This window comes from Ceratotherium simum, chromosome 14, assembly GCF_057802395.1.
Source record: "Ceratotherium simum simum isolate JZ-2026a chromosome 14, ASM5780239v1, whole genome shotgun sequence".
NCBI classification, from domain to species: Eukaryota; Metazoa; Chordata; class Mammalia; order Perissodactyla; family Rhinocerotidae; genus Ceratotherium; species Ceratotherium simum.
In genome coordinates, this window is record NC_141913.1 from 4,822,170 (window position 1) to 4,842,279 (window position 20,110).

Sequence of the window (20,110 nt, forward strand, 5' to 3'; positions counted from 1 at the left end):
GGTAGAGGTCTGGTGGGCTGAAAGGGAGCACGTCCAGCAAGAACGTGAAGTAGTGACCGTGGCCACCATGTCTAATCCATCATGACAGTGGACTGACCCCATTCTCCAGGCAGCAGTCCACCATCTCTGAAATGAGGCCGTCTGACAGTAGGAGGCTCAGATCTGCTACCCTGTTACTTTCTCCCATACCTGGATGGAAGGGCTTTGATTCAGATGAGCAACATTTGTTTATTTCACCTAGTGGCTTTTATTCAATAGACACCTGTAGAAACCATGACACCTTGAGATACCCACATTTCTCAAGTACGTTAATTTTTCCATCTTGATCAACTAACCCTTTTGTCAAAAACATGCAAACACAAAAGGAAAAATAGATCTGGCATACAAGAACAGATTAAGAATGAGACGAGCATTTTATAATTTATCATGAGATTAAGGACAGTACTTTATTCCACATGCAAAAAAGTTACTTGAAAATGATCTTCTTCCAGGTTTTCAGATATCTCCCCTTCTCTATTATCATGATGATTTTCTTTGTAACTAGGAAATTGATATGGGGGATTTGGTTCCAAGTAAGGTGGTTCCAAGTATGGCGGGAAGCATGGGTGCTTACGAGCACTGGCTATGTCACACGGGGAAAAGTATTTAAACTCTTTGTGCCTCAGTTTCCTCATCTGTAAAATGAGAAAAACAGTCCCTCCCCCTTGGTTTGCTACACTAAAAGAGATAATCCATGTGAAGCCCATGTGAAGAGGCTGTCCCCATGAAAATGTCAACACATGGCGGTTGTTTCTCTAGAAGACACAGTAAAGGAGGGAGGAACCAGAGAGCCACTTGTCAGAGAGCACTCCACCCTCACTTGCACACAAAAATGTTCTTCTGGCAAGTCCACCACAGTCAGGAACAGAGAGACAACCTCCAGTCTGGAAAGTAATCGAGCCCCTTTTCTTCTTGCCTTTTGGCTTATCCAAGGAGAAGACATTGCCAAGGGGTGGCCAATGATCTCAGTGGCTTAGGAAAGCACTTCTCCTACGTGTGGTTGAGAGCAAGTGACCTAACCGTGGAGGGACTCTGGGCTTGGCTTAGCCAGGTGAGCAGAGGACGAGAGTTTCCCCCGGGACAGGAGCCGGGTGGAGGTTGTCTTCCCTTCCACAGTACTGGCTTTGAGGAGTGCATGCTCACTGTTAGTGTCAGTGAAATGGGGTGACTGGTTAAGGGCAGTATAAGATTTAGCCAACTGTCAACATCAGACATGTTCCCCCAGGCTCATTTTGATTGTGATAGAAAAGTCCTCACACCAGAATGTAGTCCATTAAGTCATTGATCCTAACAGAAGTCAGAACATCAGGATGTAGTAAATTAAGTCACCGATCCTATAACAGTAATATTCTTCTATATTGCCCATATCTGTAGCATTATTTTGTTTATCTGAGCTAACTTATGAGATTGTCAAGGAATATGGAAAGACCAGTCCATCAAGCACAAAAATCAGATTCTTAGGTTAAAAAAGAAACCTGAGAGATCCTATAACTCCTTGGAAGGTTGTTCAATTACCCACATTTGACCTGGGTGGCACTTCAGACCAGGGATGTTCTCTTATGCTCTGTGCTTATTAGAAGAGTCCAAGGTTCTGCAGCCACCTGGCCTTCTGACCTCAGAGCAAGTGGCTTGAGAGAAAGCCGGGTGAGGTGTAGAGGGAGGGTTGCCTCTATTGCCCTCTTTCTCCCATTACTTGAGAAATTCAGCGACACCTCCATGTGGAAAAGGGTGTGTCTCATGGTACGTTTCCCTGCCAGAAACTTGGTTGCCTGGGAAAAAAATATTGTAGGAGACAAAAAGGTGGGCTTGACGAAAAATTGCTCAGTACTACCTAACCTGACACTAAATACACCAAAAAGGTGTTTGGGAATCTAGGGGTCCAGTGAGGTCTGAGAAGGGGGAGTGCTCACGTTACTGACGTAGTGGAGGGCTGACCAGGCCTAGGCTGGGCAGAGACAGAGGCTGGAGAGAAGGAGACTTCAGTGGGGAGGCTATGCCAGCAGGAGGCTGGGGTTCCTGCAGGGCAGGCGGGTTCCTGGGGGAAACGAGTCAATTCCCGGCTCATCCTAAGGCTTCTTTACACCTCTGAGTCCTCATGCTTTTAGCACAGGGTTTGGCGCATCACAAGAAGAGCCAGTTCTAATGGAGCGTTACCTATTACCATTGCTATTCTAGCAGCTCCCACACTCGTTTCCAGCAATCTTCTTCAGGCTCACTTGGATGCAGTGAAGGGTGGGTAGAGAGGCCAGGAACTGTTTCCTTGGGCTTTTCCCGAACATTGTAAACAAAGCCAACAGCCGGTCCAGAGTCCCAGGATGATCTCGGAAGTCCATCTTCCCACAGCTTCCCATGGGCACCCTCGGTGTCTCCCCCCTCTTTCCTCACCATCTCTGTTCCCACTTCTGCTATCAACATGTGACTTTCTTCTGGAATGCTGTGAGACCCCACCTGTGAATGTCCCTAGGACAGAGCTCAGTCCTCCACAGAAGAAACAGAGGGTCCCGCAGTCTCACTATAGATCTAAACTTGGACGGTTTTAGAAGTATGAACACTACAGCTTAGAAAAGGCAATACTCTAAAGGATAACCATTTAATATTTTAAGATACTAATATCTTTCTCATTGCATTCAAAATAACCACTGTCTAGCGCTAGAGGTTCTAGTCAATTTTCAAATTGCAAAAACTGAGCCGCAGCAACTGAAAGGATTGCATTTGCAGGTCATTCAAGAACAAAAATGTATGGGACAGTCTGCTCTGATGCCGCAGCCACGGGTCTGGTGGGGGCAGGAGGGAGCTAGGAGGCCTCCTTGATGAAGCCACTGGTCTGGGACAGGCCAGCCTGACACGGTTGCACATGTGGAATAAAACCCAAAATGTAATATTCAGAGTTCACAAGCTGAATAAGTGCACAATATTTAAATAATTAAACCTTTAAATGACGATTTCTGTAAGTCTGTAGAATTTACACTTCTGATTTGGAACACTGTGAATATAGCCTCAAATGTTCACATTAGAAAAGAAAAATAAGGAGCTCTGGACCCAACCCAGGAAGTCAGGAAAAGAATAAAGAATAACACGAGTAAGCAAAAGAAGAAACAAGAAAGACAGGAGCAGAAATTTATAACTAGAGAGCAGATAAACAATAGGGAAGATTACCAACCACTCCTTGAAAATACTGGTAAGAGAGATGAAGAATAGGCACATCTGATCAATACAAAGTTGTGGGAACATGACTACAGATACTTACGACTTAAAATGATGCTTTAATTAAAAATATTTTATTTTTAAGAAATACCTTTTAGTCCAAACGATGTAGGCTCTGAGAACCAATCATTTGTGCACACTGAGTACACGAAAGCACTGTCATGCCAAATAATTAACTAATTTAAGCAGCCAATGAAATTTAAGACTGTTATCTCTGTGAAATTAAATGTGTTCTTCCCTGTTGAATATGGTGTTTAGAGGAATGAGGGCAGGTCAAGGCAGCAGCAGCTCGCTCAATCACTCTCTATCCCCTCCCTGCCTCCCAAAACCCCAGGCGAGAAGTAGGCCAGCAGGAAGAAACCCCAGAGTCTGTGATAGCACCAGGGCGGGTGGGGGTGCCCCCTATGCAGGGGGAAGAAGAGAGAGGCAATGGGTGGTCTGGCAGAGCTGGGATCAGGAGCCCATACAGGCCACGCTGACCCCTGGACATGCTCAGAGGGGATTTTGCACACCCCACTCAGGGAGGGCAGTGTCAGGGGCAGGGGCTGAGCTCTTACAACTAACCGGCTGACACCGCCTCCCAGGTGCAGAATCCACGTCGAGGAGAAGCTGCTGGGAATAGAGATGGAGCAGAACAGCTACTCTTGGGAAGACAGGGCCCATATAAAGTAGGCGAGGAGAACAGAGCGGGGCCTGAGAAGTGAAGGGTGCGTCTGTGAACACTTCAGAACCACAGGAGTGGGCTCAAAGCCACAGAGCCAGAGGAGCTGTCCCCGCACGCCCAAGTTAGGAAAACTGTCACACACACAGGAGCCACAGAAAATGACTGTGCTTCAATCCAATACCGAATTCTTATCAGTAGAAAAACAATAAGGGGCAGGATCAGGTCCTTAGACATGGAAAAAGTTTACCAGCAAGATATGCCCACAAAATGGGCAAAAACTATAATCCAATATTTCAAAATGAACTACAATAAATTAAGAAAATAGCAGAGGACATTAAAGAACAATAGAAATCAGAATTTGAAAACTAGTGTAAAAAGGAAAGTAATTATTTCAGAAAGGATGACTAAACTAGGACAATAAGACAGTTCCGGCAAGGGACAGGGTCACCTTATGGGCAGGAGTGACTGACCAGGGCCATCGGAAGGAGGGCTGCGGTCATTCAGCTGGGTAGGAAGAATCTGCTGGTGCTCAGGGGGTCCCTGGGGGACCAGGTGGTGCTCCATGGCCAGACTGAACGATAAAGAGGTCAGTGCTGTGGCCTGCGGAGGGCTGGTAACCAGATCCCCAGAGCTGAGGGTCCGGCTCACCCCACCAGGCTCGCTGTGCGATGGCAGAGGGGCTAAACAGGGGTGAGGGGGATCCAGAATGGTGTGGAGGGGATGACAGCGAAGCTCACACATGGACTTGAAACAGCGGCCACACGGAGACGGCAGCTCCTGCATCTGACTCTGCTCAGGTGAGGGCAATAAGACCTTACTCTCTTATTATAAGAAGCCAGTGGGTCTGAGATGCCCGAGGGTAGATGGTGATAGACACTGAGATCTCCTCGGATGCCCTCTGCACACCCACACATCGGTGCCCATGGGTCACGACCGTGACCCTCAAAGGCAGTAAGCTCCAGCTGCAGGGAACGGCCTTGTCAAAGGGGAAGCCCTGCCCGGCGGGTGGCTGTGGCAATGACCTGCATCCACACAGTGCCTTCACTCGGGACAAGGAAGGGCCACCCCAGCTCCTGAGCACCCCATCGGGTTGGGTGAAGCTGAGCTTCGGCTGCATGGCGAGGCAGCCTGTCTCGCTGCCTCATCCTGCCTTCCTCCCTGACTGCTGTAACTCCCAGGACCACTGGCCCAAATGTCCTCTGGTGACCGTCCTCGGAGGCTCTCTCCAGAGAACCCAATCTAAGGTGGCAGGCCACTCTGATAAGGGGCATCTACGGGGCCAGGGTAGGCACTCACTTGAGGCTTAGATTGTGGCTGGTTACAGCTTGACAATCCCTTCTCCTTGTCAGATAAATGAGGCCGAGAGGGGAAGCTACCTGCTGGCCCGCAGCTCCCAATGGGATGGTGGCCAAGCGGGCCTAGAAGCCGCCGCCGCCTCATCCTCTGTGATTTCCACTCCAGCACACGCCTCCCTGGACGCAGTGCTTTCCTTTTACATATCTGTATTTCTGTCTTCTATCTTCTCCCTCTTACACACCGGGAAGCTTTTACTTGAACTCGGGAAACGGTTTTCTTGAGGAATATTACCGTTCTGCTGCCCTTTGACCTTCACACTGCTTCTCAGGAGCATCTTCCTACTTGCCTCTTTCCTTTAACATGCTGTAATACTCTCTCTGGAAGTTCCCTGTTGACGTCTTTAAAAGAAAGAATTCACAAGCAGAAATATGCAGTGATTCTTCCTGTTGTCTGGAAATCAGAACGTGATCCAGAGAGTTCCCCTAAGTGGTCTGAGTTTGTCGTTAAAATGACTGAAGTGTTTATTTCGGAGGGTGGAAGTGTGCTGGCTTTCATGGTGGAGAACAAATACGCACTAATTCTCTAGTAAGACACTGGGCGTCATTTGAACTCTGCTATTTTTTTTAAAGATCCATATTCACTGTAATAGTTTCCTCTTTGGAAATTAATTTGTTACCAGTTGTCTCCGTTCATATTATTCATACAGAGAACGCACATGTGAAAAAATAAATAAAAACAATAAGAAGTGGATTCTTATTTCAGTTAATTTTTTTAACTCCTTGTACACAGTATTGAAAATGATCACTTTTCCTATTTCATGCAAAAAAGGCAGAAGGAGGGGTATTCTTAAAATGACTTTGCAAGATGTGCTTTATTTTAAGTCAGTCCTGAACCCAAACTACATAGGATCATTTTTTGACACATTCTAGTCCATTCAATGATTCTTCTCAGAAACTGTATTTTAATATGGAATGAAAACTACGTTTCAATCATAAATTTTCATGCTACATTGTTATTTAATGAAGAGATTGTATTATCAATAATAATAATTTAAGAAAAGGCCATTTTTTATTTCCCCAAGCTCAATATACATATTTCTTTCATAATTATGAACTTAAAAAACCCGTCTCGGATGTAAAAATGTGAATGGGAATATGTAAACTCTTTGATATACCTGAAAAACAGGGAGGAAAATGTCACATACTGGAAAAACCATTGCCTTAAATCATTGACATGGGAAAAAGCGTGTTGAAGGCTGGGGAAAGGCAGAAGAGAGCTCATGACCTCAGTGAGTAAAGCTACAAAGTCTGAGCGTTCCACACCCAGTGGGGGCACGTTTATCTTTCTGCCTGTGTCTGTGTTTCAGAGGAGCAGTCACTCTCTGAGGCAGAACAGCCACCACCACTGACGGGCGTCACCAGCTGGGCCTCAGCAAAGCCGAGGTCCACATATTTGTTTTGCTGCTTTTTTTTCCTGAGACGTCACTGGTGTTTAATGGAAAGATTTCTTATGAGTCTTCAGTTCAGATAAGGCAGTAAGAGTGTCGCTAATATCACTTTTTGCTTAGAATGAGGCTTATCCTTCCACTGGCGTCTTCACAGCCATCGGCTCCCTGTCTCTCTCCCCTCAGAATTGTTCAGGAATTTTCAGCCTGCTATTGCTGCTGCCTTTCGGGGTGTGCTGAGGCCCATCTGTTCTCCTCACAGCAGCCTCCCCTTTGGCGACAGAGCGCTGTATACTGCATCACAGCATCTCTGCAGGAGGGGCCACGGGCCCTGCACGGGAGAACACGGGAGTCTCTCCTCTTCGTTCTCCCTCTCTTCTGTTTCTCTGAGGGAAGAGACCCATCAATGATTCCTTCACGTAGTCAATCAGAATGCAAGACACCGTTGACTAAACATAAAGCAAGTAGCCCTGACTGCAGAGAAATGGAATTACAAATAACTTTTTCAATAGCGCCTTAACTTGCAAGGTAGCTTGATTGCAAAAGGAAGTTGACTCCTTTTGGCCACCTGCCAGAAGAGAAACCATTTCCATCGAACTAGAAATGTTTAGCTCTTATGAGAATATTGTGCTTTTTTTTTTTTTTGAAAATTCAAATGTTAACTTGATTTGCAGTCTGTGTCCTAAGGTATCAATTTGTTTTTTCCCTGGTCCATTTGATCATGGTTTCTGGTGAACGGTACAGGAATATTAATTTGGCATAGAGATCTTCCTCTAGTTCCAGTTCCCCTGTCTCTCGAACCAAAAAAATATCTGTGCACAACTTCAAAATTCGATCGACATTTGGAAGCTCTTCAAACATGATGGAGTGAGAAATTCCACTGAAGAATTCACGGACAAACTTCCCAATCACGAGGACAACTGAAGCATACAGTCCCATGATACTGAAAAAAAATTAAGTAGAAATTGTACTTAACAGTTAAATATGGTTAATAGAACGTATCTAAAAGAAAAAATAATAACATTTTCCCTCAAACTTCATAGAAGATACGATAAACTTATCAAAGCTTAAATTTTTTCCCTTTGGTGAAAACATTCACTTTTTTCTGATTAAAAAGATAATTTACGTTCTTTGAAAAAAAATTTACACATTACAAAGCTATAAGACATGAAAAATCAAAGTCCTATGAAATCTCACATTCTGGAAATAACGCTAATGGTTTCATGTATGAACCTCAGGTGGATTTCTGCATATATTCTATGCATAGACCACATATTGTATTTGGTAGAAATGCATCTGCACCATATATACTTTTCATACCTAGCACTTTTCACTTTAACAATACTGTCTTTCTCAGAGATTCAACTTTTTATTGAGGTAACATAATTTTATTGAGGTAATATAATTACAACATTATATAAATTTCAGGTGGACATCATTATATTTCAATTTCAATGACTACATTGTGTTCACCACCCCAAGTCTAATTGCCATCTGTCACTGTATGGAGATTCATTTTTATAATAAAATTCTAGATAGACAATGATTTCTTAAGAGGCTCTTTCTGGGAAACAGAAAACTTTCTATTTGTGTCTTCTAGGAGATGTGTGTGTCCTAAGATTTAAGACTCAGAATGTGGTAAAATGGTAACATTGGACATATCAAAAACTGTGATTTCTAAGTGATCCTATATCTGCTAAGGTCAGAAGTAAATGTAAGCAGAAAAGAGACCCTATGCCAATTTCTAAGTTTAAACACTGAATTGCATCAAACTATGCCGTAATAGGAAAGTGTAGAGTTAAGAAGCTGAAAATATGGCTTCCAGTACTGTTATTAATGTTGTGACTCACACAAGGCATTTTGACTTCTTCAGGACACTGGTTCCTTATTTTTTTAAATGAAGGGCCAAGGATATGTGAATTTTAATATTTCAACTATAAAATTCGAGAACTCTAAGAAGACAAAAGGCTTCCCATCCTCAACTTGATATGACACAGAAGTAGACTCCTGTAACTGTTAACCATTAAATGAGTCCTTACCCATAGCCAGCCAGGAACCCCAGGCTAGGGGGGCTGACTTTGTCATTGAAGACCACCAGCTCCAAGGCCTGAGCATGCTGGTTGTATATTCTGTTTCCAGTCAGGTTGAGAACCCACCACTCACTGTTAGATTTAGTTGAAGTGTCTCTGGACAAAATGATGGTGATATTCATGAAATTATTTTCTGGAAGAGGAGAAAAATAAAATCAAGTTAGCTTGAGAATTTTAGAATTTAATGTACATCAACAGTTCTCGGATGACAAAACCTGGTTACCCTTCATAGCATATGGTTCCAGGATGAGAAGGACATTTGGACATGCTAACAATGCAAGTGGAAAAGGAAGAGTGGGCCTTAGAGGTGTATGGGGTGTCTGTTTGTCACTAAAGAGGTCAGTCATGGTCACTACATGTGCATGGCAGCCAAATCACAGCTGGAGAGTGGAAGACCCATCACCTGACCATCTTTGCTGATAGTTCTAAACAACTAACTAGACATTTAAAAATCCAAATCGCCGACTCTTGATTGAATTGACTGATTCATTCACATTACCAGGATTTACTGATTATCTTCTAGGAGGAAGGTACTCTGTTAGGTGCTAGGGGTTAGAAAGTTGCATACAGTATGGTTCCTTATCTCAATGGGAAAGACCATGGACAGGAGCACAATTTAAGGGCATGTGGCAACCACTCAAAGACCTGCACTGACAAGGTCTGTTAGCTTAGAGAGATTGCTTCTGGTTGGTAAGATCCATGAGGACTTCTCAGAGGAGATGACTTCTGAGCTGAGTTTTGCTGAGTGAGAACTTCAATAGGTGGAGATAGGGTGGGCAGAGGAGACCCTTTCAGCAAGGATTGATGCCATGAAGCTCTGCAAAGTTCTGAAAACCCCCGTTATGTATGGTCAGTGATTGCTTTTGTTGAAGCATAGGGTGATTATGAAAGAATAGTAAAAGATAAGGCCAACAAAAAGCTTAGGACTACATTGCAGGTCTTTCTACAGGTCTTTCTAAGAAGAGCCACCCTTGTCAACGATAATAGGGCCTCCACTGAGAAACATGGCAGTGGGTTGTAAACTCTGTGAGGGCAGGAACCATGTCTGTATTATCTCATGCTAAATTCCTAGATCAGAGGAATCTATGACAGTGCCTGGTAAGAAACATCTGTTTGTTGGATGGATGGATGGATGGATGGATGGATGGGTGAAGGAGAGTGAGGAAATGCAGGAGACTGGGAAAGATAAAGTCCTTGCCCAGGAAGAATGTGAACCACTCAGAACATTCAAGAACAGGAAAACTTTGGTTCTGACGTCTAGAGACAGTTCTGAGGGGAAATCTGGCCTGGGGCCCAGATAGGCCAGGTTTCGATCTGGTTCTTTCACATACTGGTTGTATAACCTCACTTGAGTAATTCACACCCTGAGCCTCAGTTTCCTCACTCATAAACTGGTGATAACCAGCAACCTATGCTAAATATACCTTATGGTGAAGATCAGAAATAGCTCAGTGAAGCTCATCAGAAAAGCTGTAGGCAGGATCTGAGAGCACCAAGGCCATGTGGTCTGGGGAACAGGGACTATGGAGGTTGGAATTCAGATCACTCACAGGCAGACAAGCTAGTGTGGGGAGAGCGACAGAACTGGTCAAAGAGGAGGCAGATAAAGGATGCTGCTGGGATGAAGGCAGGGAAGGGATGGGACCCAGGGCACAGGGAGAGGCTGACCTGGCAAGGGAGAGAGGATACATCTTTCTTTGAGGCTGAAGGGAAGAAAGAAGGTGCCTGTGAAAATACAAGATGTTTTGCCAAGAAGAGGAAGGAGGTTGAAAGTGTGGCTCCTAGCAGGCTGGGGTCTGCTGGGAAGGCAATGGGAGATATTCTGCTGAGATAAAGCAGCAGGGAAAAGCCTGTTCAGGGACAGAATTGTTTCAGGAGGAATGACTGATTGTGGAGCAATCTGTACTGTCAAACTAAACATTTCTAGAACTATTCCAGACTGAAAGGGAAAACAGTGGGCCCTCTGTATCCCCAGGTTCTGCATCTGCGGAGTTAACCGACAGCAGATAGAAAGGCCTGCGACTGTTGCATCTGTCCTGAACATGTACAGGCTTTTTTCCTTGTCATTATTCCCTAAACAATACAGTATAACAACTATTTACACAGCATTTACCTTGTATTGGGTTCTGTAAGTAATCTAGAGATGATTTAAAGTAAACAGGAGGATGTGGGTAGGTTATACACAAATACTACACCATTTTATATAAGAGACTTGAGCATCTGTGGACCTTAGTGTCCTCGAGGGTCCTGGAACCAAACGCCCATGGATACCGAGGGATGACTGTACCAAGTTCTTAATGCATCTTGCAATTACCTTGTAAGACATATGTTTTTACTGTTGAGGAAGAAGAGCATACAGATGTGGGCTCCAGCCAGTGCTATCCTCCAGCCTTCTTTTCTGCCTGTATTTCTGGCAATCTCCATGGGGGATTCTAACTATTTATTTACATCTCTATCTTTCCAGCTAAACGTGAGCCATGCAGAGCCTGGTCTCCAGGTCTGGCACATGGCCTGGCGACAGTAAGTGATCCACGTTGGCAATGAATGAACATGAGCTGGATAACTGCACTGTCCTTCTACCTTTACCAGATGTATACATCTACTCTGCTCCAGGTAACTGATTAAGTCACACAATGCTTTCTAATTAAAATAATCTAAAATTACCAATTCACTACCATCACTGTTAAATTGAGAAGACACTGTCTCTCGAGTAGTACTATTGATAGTTAATCACCCTTAGGCTGAATCAAGTATATTTCCTACTATCTTTTTATTGTTCTTATTGGGGGGGCCTTCATATTTAACACTGTATGAGACAGTTTTCAGCCAAAAATATGGTTGCTAACAGAAACAAGTAAAGAGACTGATTAATCAGTAACATAAGTCACTAAACATGAATTTAAGTCAATTGCATTCTATAACAGTGAAAGAAAGAAAATGAAGAATATGGCTCCTGGATGAGTAAATGACTCCTTCTGGCTGGTGAATGCAGCCAGCAGTCTTAGGCTTCTTGCAAGCCACGTCACACAGGGAAAGAAACTGGAAAGGAGCTCGATGAAGGCTGAAAATGCAATGGTAGAAGCTGAATAAAATAAGGACTAAAAAAAGTTCTGAAACAATTCCTCCTTGTTCTTACCAGACAGAAGTTGCTTTATGGGTTTTGAGTTAGAATCACTGGGCGCTTTCACGTAATATGGGTAGATCTTTTCTATAGTCCTGTGCATTAGGACAAAAAAAGAGGTAATTAAGTTTTAGTCGGTTTACTCACATAAAGTTGATTTTTTTTGTTGCTATTTTTGACCTCATATCAAACAAATAATGGTGAGAGTCTTCACACATTTACACAACATGTAGTCATCATAATTTATGGGTCTCCATTATAATCAGAATTCTCTGAGGCTGAGCAAATTCACCAGGTTCTATCCAGATACTCATGTAAACTCTGTATACCAGCTAGTTAATGGCTTAAAACCTGCTACAAACATTTTCCCGTGTCTGTGACTGTGTCTGAAGCAAGGGCTGTCTTTCTTGCCAGGATCCTATAACTCTTATCAATCACATTGAGCACTGTTCTCATTTTAATTTTTAGGATTTTAAAACTATCCATAATCAAGTGGACTGCATGAGTTGATCTCACGCAGAGTGAGGGTCGAGAGGAGACCTGGCGACCTCGACCTTATCCTGCCTCTGCGGTGGACGAGCTGAGTGACCTGAGGCCATTCCGTCTTTCCAGACCTGTGTTCTCGCCTGCGGAATGATAGGGGGATTTGACTGTTTTCAAGGGCCCTTCCACTTTAGGGATTAACAAAGGCCGTCTTGGGGACACATCTGAGGACTGCATCACGGTGGTTCCTATTGTCACCGCATTATAACAGGGCCCGGGCAGACTGGAGGACAGCCTGGGCAAGGGCCGGGGGAAGCTGGGAATACTGCGTTTAGTAGTTTTACGCCAAAAGCATTTTTTTCTCTTGCTAGTTCTCCTATCAGAATCTACACATCACAGTTTGGATTTGTTTGATAATTAAAAGAATCCAAAGTTGTAGGCAGGATTTGTTTGAAGTGGAGTATTTGTATGGCAGGATAATATGTTAAGATGTAGTTTTGCCCCCAAAATTTCCTTTTACCCCTTGTCTTCTCCCACCCCCCATTCATTGGCCAGGCATTCAGTGACCCCGGGGGCAAGAATAACAGTGGCAGAGGGTCGCAGAGGGTCTTTCCCTGGCTTCTGGTGAGTAGGGTCAGATACAGCAAGGTCTGCTACCCAGAGATGAGATCAACCCTCCCCATGCGAGTGGACAGAGAGTAGGAGGGAAGAAATGGAGTTGCTTTAATCCAGCACAGCGAGCCCTCCAAACAGAAATTCACTCAGTTACTGAAGTTCTTGCACACATGCATGTGTAGATGGAGATTTGGTACCAAATACATACATCTATTAAAGCTGTATTAACAGCAACAATCAACTTACACCGGTGTTTTGGAACTTTCTGTGTCGTTGCCAGCTATCATTTTAGCTATATTCTCTCGCGTAGTGTTTTTAAGAGGAAAAGAAAGCTTGTCTGTTGCTATTTCTGCTTTTGCACCCAGACTCATGTTTCTGCGGGGGGGAAAAAAAGAGCTCAATGTCAGTGATTATTCAGAAGTCGGGAAGAGAGATTTAAAAACTCAGATGACTCTTCATTTTATTATTCTCACCAAGTTTTCACTGGATCCACAAGTGTCAACCCAACCCTGTGTGTCCACCTTAAATCTACGTCCAGCCACTTAGACACCAAGTTAGTACAACCCTGGAAGGCCACATACACCTTCAGAACAGAGGTGCGCGAGGAACAGAGCCTCCTGACTCGCAGGAAACCGTCTTGATGCTCTCACATGAGTTTCCCTAACTCCTTATAGTAACCCAATGAAGCTAGTCCCCATGGTGACTAATAAAGTCCACATTTTAAAAAGAATGTTCAATCAGAAGTTGATTTTTAATTTTCACTATTGTTGTTCTTTTTTTGGTAGCTCTTCAGAAAAAGGCCAAGAAGTAAATTTTTGGCAGTACGGAATTCCACGTGAGAAATTTGGAACATTTAAAAGGAGAAAATGAGATTAAAAAAGGAGTTCTTCAAATTCTGAACAGCTCCCTCTGAAATATTCTTTACTGTTTCCTTGTGAATTCACTGTAGATTGCAGAAGGCTTCTTCTCCATCTATCATGATTCTTTATTAACTCCAACCTAGAAACTGGCATTGTGGACCCAAATGAACCTATCCCTTGCCTGTCCAAATAAGCTTGCCCAGAGTCCGGGTCACAGGACTGTGATGAGAGAAACTACTCTCATTAGCTCCTGTATGCATCGAGGCCCCCAAGCGGCTCTACTGACACATCCAGCTGGACGTGTTGGATGCAAGAACGTTCCTAAGATGTGCTCTGTCTAAACGAGAAGCAGTGGCCGCATGCTGCCATCGGCTTAGGTTAGGTGGAAAGGAATCTCCCCAGCTCTCCCCATCCCGGGACTGCCAAGCTGCTCTCACACCCCACACCTGGAGAAAAGATCTGCGAGGCCTTCCCCCATGGAGAAGGCATGGAGTCAGAATCCGAGGTTCCAGAGGCTGCAAATTCTTTATTATTAAGACCAAACTTCAACTTTTCAGGGAAATCTTACAATTCACCCAGACTGCTTCATTTTATAACCATTACCATCTTTCTCTTCTTTCTGTCTCTCTCTCATGTTCGCAGAACTCATTGCCAGCCTCTCTTTCAAAACTGAAGTTAATACAAAAAAAGGAAAACTAAGAAGTTCTTAGTTTTGCCAGTGATTCTCAGGCAAATGATTATTTAATAAATAAAAATGTTAGCTTTAGGGGCTGGCCCGGTGGCGTAGCAGTTAATTGTGCGCTCTCCACTTCAGCGGCCGGGGGTTTCCAGGTTCGTATCCTGGGCGTGCACCGATGCACCGCTTGTCAAGCCATGCTGTGGCGGCGTCCGGTATAAAATAGAGGAAGATGGGCACGGATGTTAGCCCAGGGCCAGTCTTCCTCAGCAAAAAGAGGAGGATTGGCATCAGACGTTAGCTCAGGGCTAATCTTCCTCACAAAAAAAAAAAAAAAGTTAACTTTAGAATGGATGCTCCCAAGATGTAATGTCAACCAAGATCCACATTAATCAAATTTTTCTATCCTTCTACCCCCACCCCTGCCCCAAGTTTAGATGGGGGAAAGGGAGAAATTATGCATGGAAGCACAGTAACTACCTCTGAATACTCCAGGAAAAAACAACAGAGAAGCTACTATTGGGGTCCATGAGTTCCTGTATCATTTTCTGCTTACTGGGAGGGCTGATGGTCCACAAAGAATTTGAGTTTCCTTCCAGTTCTGCTACTGTTATGTCTTCTTTTTCATAATTTTCCAGAAATTGCATGGCACCCTGTATGCACACAAATATACATGCATAAATAGATCACATACATGATGATGTATGAAGAGAGTGATCACTCTGCCTTGTAACTGATTGCACAGAGAGGACTTCTTCCTATGAAAGGAAGATCTCTGTAATGGACTGCCTTGGTGCTCCATTGTACTAACTATGTTCCCACAGGCATGTGCAGTCACATAGCCAGACCCAGTGGTGGTGTTTCCACAGAAATGTAGTTATGGAGTCATTCCAGTTAAACAGTAAAGAAAAATCAGACGATTGTCGCTTTTCCTCCCCACCAAGAAGGAGATCTATCAACTATTGGGGAACGGCCCTCTCATGAGAGAGTCAAATTTAACCCACCCAGGACATCCTGGACCTGTCCCCATAGCTGCTCATTCCTCAAGATTAGTTTTGACACTGTGCGTTATAGGCCGACAATTTTACAAAAGAGAAAAGTTTGCCTAATCACTTTCTTTAAATAAAAAGCATTATTGGGGCTGGCTCTGTTGCATAGCGGTTAAGTTCGTGCACTCGGCTTCGGGGGCCCGGGGCTTCGCGGGTTTGGATCCCGGGTGTGGACTTACACACCACTCATCAAACCATGCTGTGGTGGCATCCCACATACAAAATAGAATAAGATGGGCACAGATGTCAGCTCAGGGACAATCTTCCTTCCTCACCAAATAAATAAATAAATAAAAGCATTACTGGTAAAGCAAATTTTAATTATGAAAACTCATGTTATCATATTATCAAAAGTGTGGAGTGTAGAGAAAAGAATAACATCAGCCACAACTCCACCACCAGAATATTATCACTGTTTTATGCAGTAGGGAATGTATATCTGATTTTTTATCATTTTAAAAATAACAGTGTGTCTCCTTTTTCGTTTGTTTTATCTTGAAAAATTTTCATGCCATGTATAGTTTTTGTAATGATTATTTTTCATTACAAAAGAAGTTGCTTGGAAAATATTCAGACAACATGGCATGTAAATAAAATAAAAAGTGGTAGCCCCTTTTCCTCCGCTGACTGCCCTGGAAGCCAGTGCCAATCAAATCCATTCGATATACCTGCTGTGATTTATTCAACCAGTTCCCACTTGTTGGACCCTCAAGTGGCTTCCGGTTTTCACTACCACAGAAGATACTCTCACGAGCAGGTACCTGCACAGAGCTTTCCTATATTTTGAATTCCTTCCTTTGGATAGATTCCCAGGGTAGACCCACCAGTCAAAGGGATCAATATCTACCACAGTTAAAAAATTTAAAAAATTTTTAAAAGAATCAACATCTGTTGTGCTTAGAATAAAATGTTCTGAATTAAGATTATGTTTGTTAACACTGCGTCCATATAGACATAACGTCTTAGACTATCAAAGTGCCAGGTGGCCAGGAATCTGCTGGGCATAATTGATAATCCCTGAAAGGTCCTTCCCCCCATCACAGGCATGGCAGATTGTGACTCATATGACAACCAGGAAGCTCGCCTAGATGAAAGATCTTCATAGAGATCTGTTATATGCATTTACTTACAGTGTCCCTAGAAAAAGATTTCACAAATTTATTAAACTTTGGCTGGTCCATAACTTTCAACTGGCTTTGCTGGGCACTCATCGTGAAAATAGGCTGAAAAACAAAGATATACAGTGTCGTCAATATTCTGAAGCTGTTCTCTGCATCCTGGATTAAAGAAAACCATTTACATGTATATCACCCACTGAGTACCCAAAGGCAACTAGCCACAGAGATCTCTCAAAACCGGGACAGAACTATTCTTTCACTGTCTTGTGCACCTTGTTACAAACATCACACATTGGGTGACCAGTCAAAATTGATGTGGGAAATATGGACCTGCAACACCTAACCACACGTCCCATAGGTGGTCATCAGGAAAGAGCCCTGTGTCAGGGAAGGGGCCAGCAGGTGGTGGGACGAGAGAAGTGCACAGCCGTTACCTGGTACCCTCCCAGGGTGATTGTGACCGAGACGTCCAGGGGCTGGTTGATCACCCCAGCGACAGATTTGATCAGAGACATGAAGAGAAGAGGAAACCAGACAATGCAGATGAGCAGCACGATGATCATGCCCCCCATGCCGTACTTCACCACTTTCTTCTTCTTCTGCCCCCGCGGCTGTGGGTATCTCTGCAACAGAAGAGTGTACAGAGGCTCAGCACTGCCCCAGGAGGAGGGCGCACACTCTCCCCATGGGGAGGCGGCTGGATGAAGTCCTGATTCTGCTTAGCGGGCAGAGCAGCGTTGTCCCCACCTGGTAGGAAGTTAGGTGGTGACGTGAGGCTGTAACAAGCTCACCGCAGGTCCCCCAGGAGGTACCATGAGGGGCCACCGTGGCCTGAGTGCCTTTCTCCTTAAAACGGCTGTATGGTTTTCAGTGACCCACAGATCAAATACTCTGCTGAACAGAGCTTCTTTCTGCTTTTAAGGGATCATGGGAGAGAAAGACATTTGGTTTTAAACTTCTGACTTTAAATTTCCTTTCAACTGACCCCTTCCTACCCTTGGTGGGTGGAAAAACATGTTTAATTTGATTCATGACACAGGTTGTCAGAAGGTGTTTTTCACACCCTACACTAAGACCTGTAGGGTCAAGAGAGCCCTCTCTGGGCCACTGTGATTCTGCACAGGCCCTCGCTGGGTGCTGTGCTGGGGGTGGTGTTGGAGGGAGGGTAGGTGTGTGTTGAGGGGGGTAGGTGTGTGTGTCACACAAGGGACTTGCACAAGAGCACTGCTCTGGTAGGGTGGAGTCATGTCCATTCGCTTTATCTTTATAAAAGATAAGCACTGAGCTCGGAGGTTGTGCACAGGTGGAAGGGGCCAGCTCTGCTGCCTGGTATTAAAGTTGCTTTACCAGATCTGTATGTGCTTTCCTACTTCTGGGTGGCTTCTCAGTGACCTGCTTTCTTCCAGGGTTACCCTGGAGGTTAGGCTACATACATCACGTATCAGATGTCCCCAACCCGGCCTGAGTTACCCTGGGGCTCACACTCCCTCAGCGGGGATCTGCTCACTTCAGTAGATTAAGGTAGGGAAAGATAATCTACATTCTACCTGTAGACACTGAGCTCTAGGTTACAAACTCGGAGAGGGCTGGGAGTCAGCACTGATGTCCCCCAGGACTGTAAAGGACACTGCTACAAAGGCTCTACAAGCCTTGACACTCAGTGATCACCAGAGACGGGCATAGAAACCAGAGGATGTGGGTGGAGTGGGGTGCAGAGCGGAGCCAGGATGGGGAGCAGAATTCACCCAGGGGACAGAAGATAACGCTTCTAGATGACTCTGCTCTGTGAAAGCGGTGCGAAGTTCAGATCACAGCAGTGTATTTTGATATTTTTACACTGGAATTTGATACTGTTGGTTATAATTTTCTATTTTGAAAGAAAAACTGGAGTCTACTATTTAAAAATTTTAAATATATATCCATACACATACATGCACACATGCACATACCTATACGCATACACACACATACAGGTTTGCTTTTTCATGATTTTCTCAATGAGGCACGTTTAGACAACAGGCCACCCCTCCCACTCCAACAGCACCCTAGCATTCCATAAGGAAGAGCCGTGTGAATTAAGGGAGATTTATCTTATCTCTTCCAAGAACAGCCTCGGTTTCTTTTGCCTGAAGTGGGACCACACCAGTTCCTTTCCTGAAGACTCATCTCAAAGTCCCCAGAACCCCCACCCATCTCCTCCGTCCTCCTGCACACCTCTCCACGCATCTCCCTGGAGAGAACAGGGCCAAGACCTTCGGACCTGTCTCTAACTGTGAGGCCACTTTCCCCCTCGTGTTCCAAAGGGATTGCACCTTCTCGTCCCGCGCTGCTCCATCCGCCCCTTCCTGGGGAAGCCAGCTCTGTCCTGTGTTCCTGTTGCCTACACTTCCAGCCAGCTTCCTACAGTGTTTGGGGAAGTGGCTGCGTGGGGATCTTTGTAAAATATGACTAGGAGTGAGTGGCCTCTATTGTGTGTGTTCATGCTAAGTTTGTCTTTCAGGAAATTGTTCTCACTTCACAAAGTATATTCATAAAGCCCCAGGAGCATATTACATTCGACATGGAAAAAATCCCCAAGAAAAGTAACTTTTAAAAGAAGCTGATTCTTCTGCTTCGTACTCGACAAGTGATTGTCACTGGTAATGTTTCGTCTCTGATAGGATGGAGTAGAAACTAGTGCCAGATTCATTTAGACTCCCTTACTACAACCTCCCACATGCCTACATACCTCAGGAAGTTTTACCATGCCTGACTTCAAAGGCAGATACTCTGAAACAGCCATCAACTTAGCCTACGATGGAAGTATATATTTAAGTAGAGGTGATGCGTTAAAGTGAGGCTTTTTATTTCTTAAAGATAAAATAAAAAGGGTAATTGGAAGTTTTTTGTTGGGTGGGAGCGCCTAACGCTCTAGGCCAGATTGACCCTGTCCTTCATAAGGAGAATGGGCAATGGGTATGACTGCCTCACTACAGTATTAAGAACATTGTCACCTGTTGGCTTAAAGGCAGTGAAAATCGAGTATGAGCTGAGGAACTGGGCAGCCACAGCTGCTCACATGAAAAATGGGCCCGCATCTGCGTGACAGAGTTACTTGAGTTCTGACTCAGAAGCCCTCCGTAAAGGGCCCCCATCCTGTTCATTCAGGGGAAGCAATGTCTCCCCATTTCTGCCACCCTTTGGGCAGGCTCTGGATCTTAGAATGCCATCTCTCACTCCTGTTCTCAACAGATGAGCTCATCTACTCATGGAGAAGACAGGCTATCGGGCATGAGTTTGTTCACTGCCCATCTCTCTCTCCAACTTTCTGTAGGATGGCCGTTCCTCTTTGCTACTGCTGACTCGTTTTTCCACGCCTCTGATTCTATGCTTTCCAGATCCCCATCGGGACCTTCCTCCTTTGGCTCTGATATAAGAATTTTTACTTTTCATTTTTCTCCTGGTCTTTTGC

At 44.4% G+C, this 20,110-nt stretch overlaps 1 protein-coding gene across 1 annotated transcript in view; it reads right to left on the reverse strand.

Moving 5' to 3' along the window:
• Nucleotides 1-6,229: 6,229 nt before the first annotated feature.
• The window catches only part of PIEZO2 (piezo type mechanosensitive ion channel component 2), a 279,368-nt gene continuing 265,487 nt past the window's right edge, over nucleotides 6,230-20,110 (reverse strand). The window contains exons 42-48 of the mRNA XM_087439398.1: nucleotides 17,094-17,282; nucleotides 16,672-16,764; nucleotides 14,973-15,145; nucleotides 13,203-13,331; nucleotides 11,874-11,953; nucleotides 8,687-8,870; nucleotides 6,230-7,590 (exon numbers count right to left, since the gene is read on the reverse strand). Coding sequence (XP_087295524.1) covers nucleotides 7,338-7,590; nucleotides 8,687-8,870; nucleotides 11,874-11,953; nucleotides 13,203-13,331; nucleotides 14,973-15,145; nucleotides 16,672-16,764; nucleotides 17,094-17,282 — 1,101 coding nt within the window. The 3' untranslated portion in view covers nucleotides 6,230-7,337. The remainder of the gene's footprint in view (nucleotides 7,591-8,686; nucleotides 8,871-11,873; nucleotides 11,954-13,202; nucleotides 13,332-14,972; nucleotides 15,146-16,671; nucleotides 16,765-17,093; nucleotides 17,283-20,110) is intronic.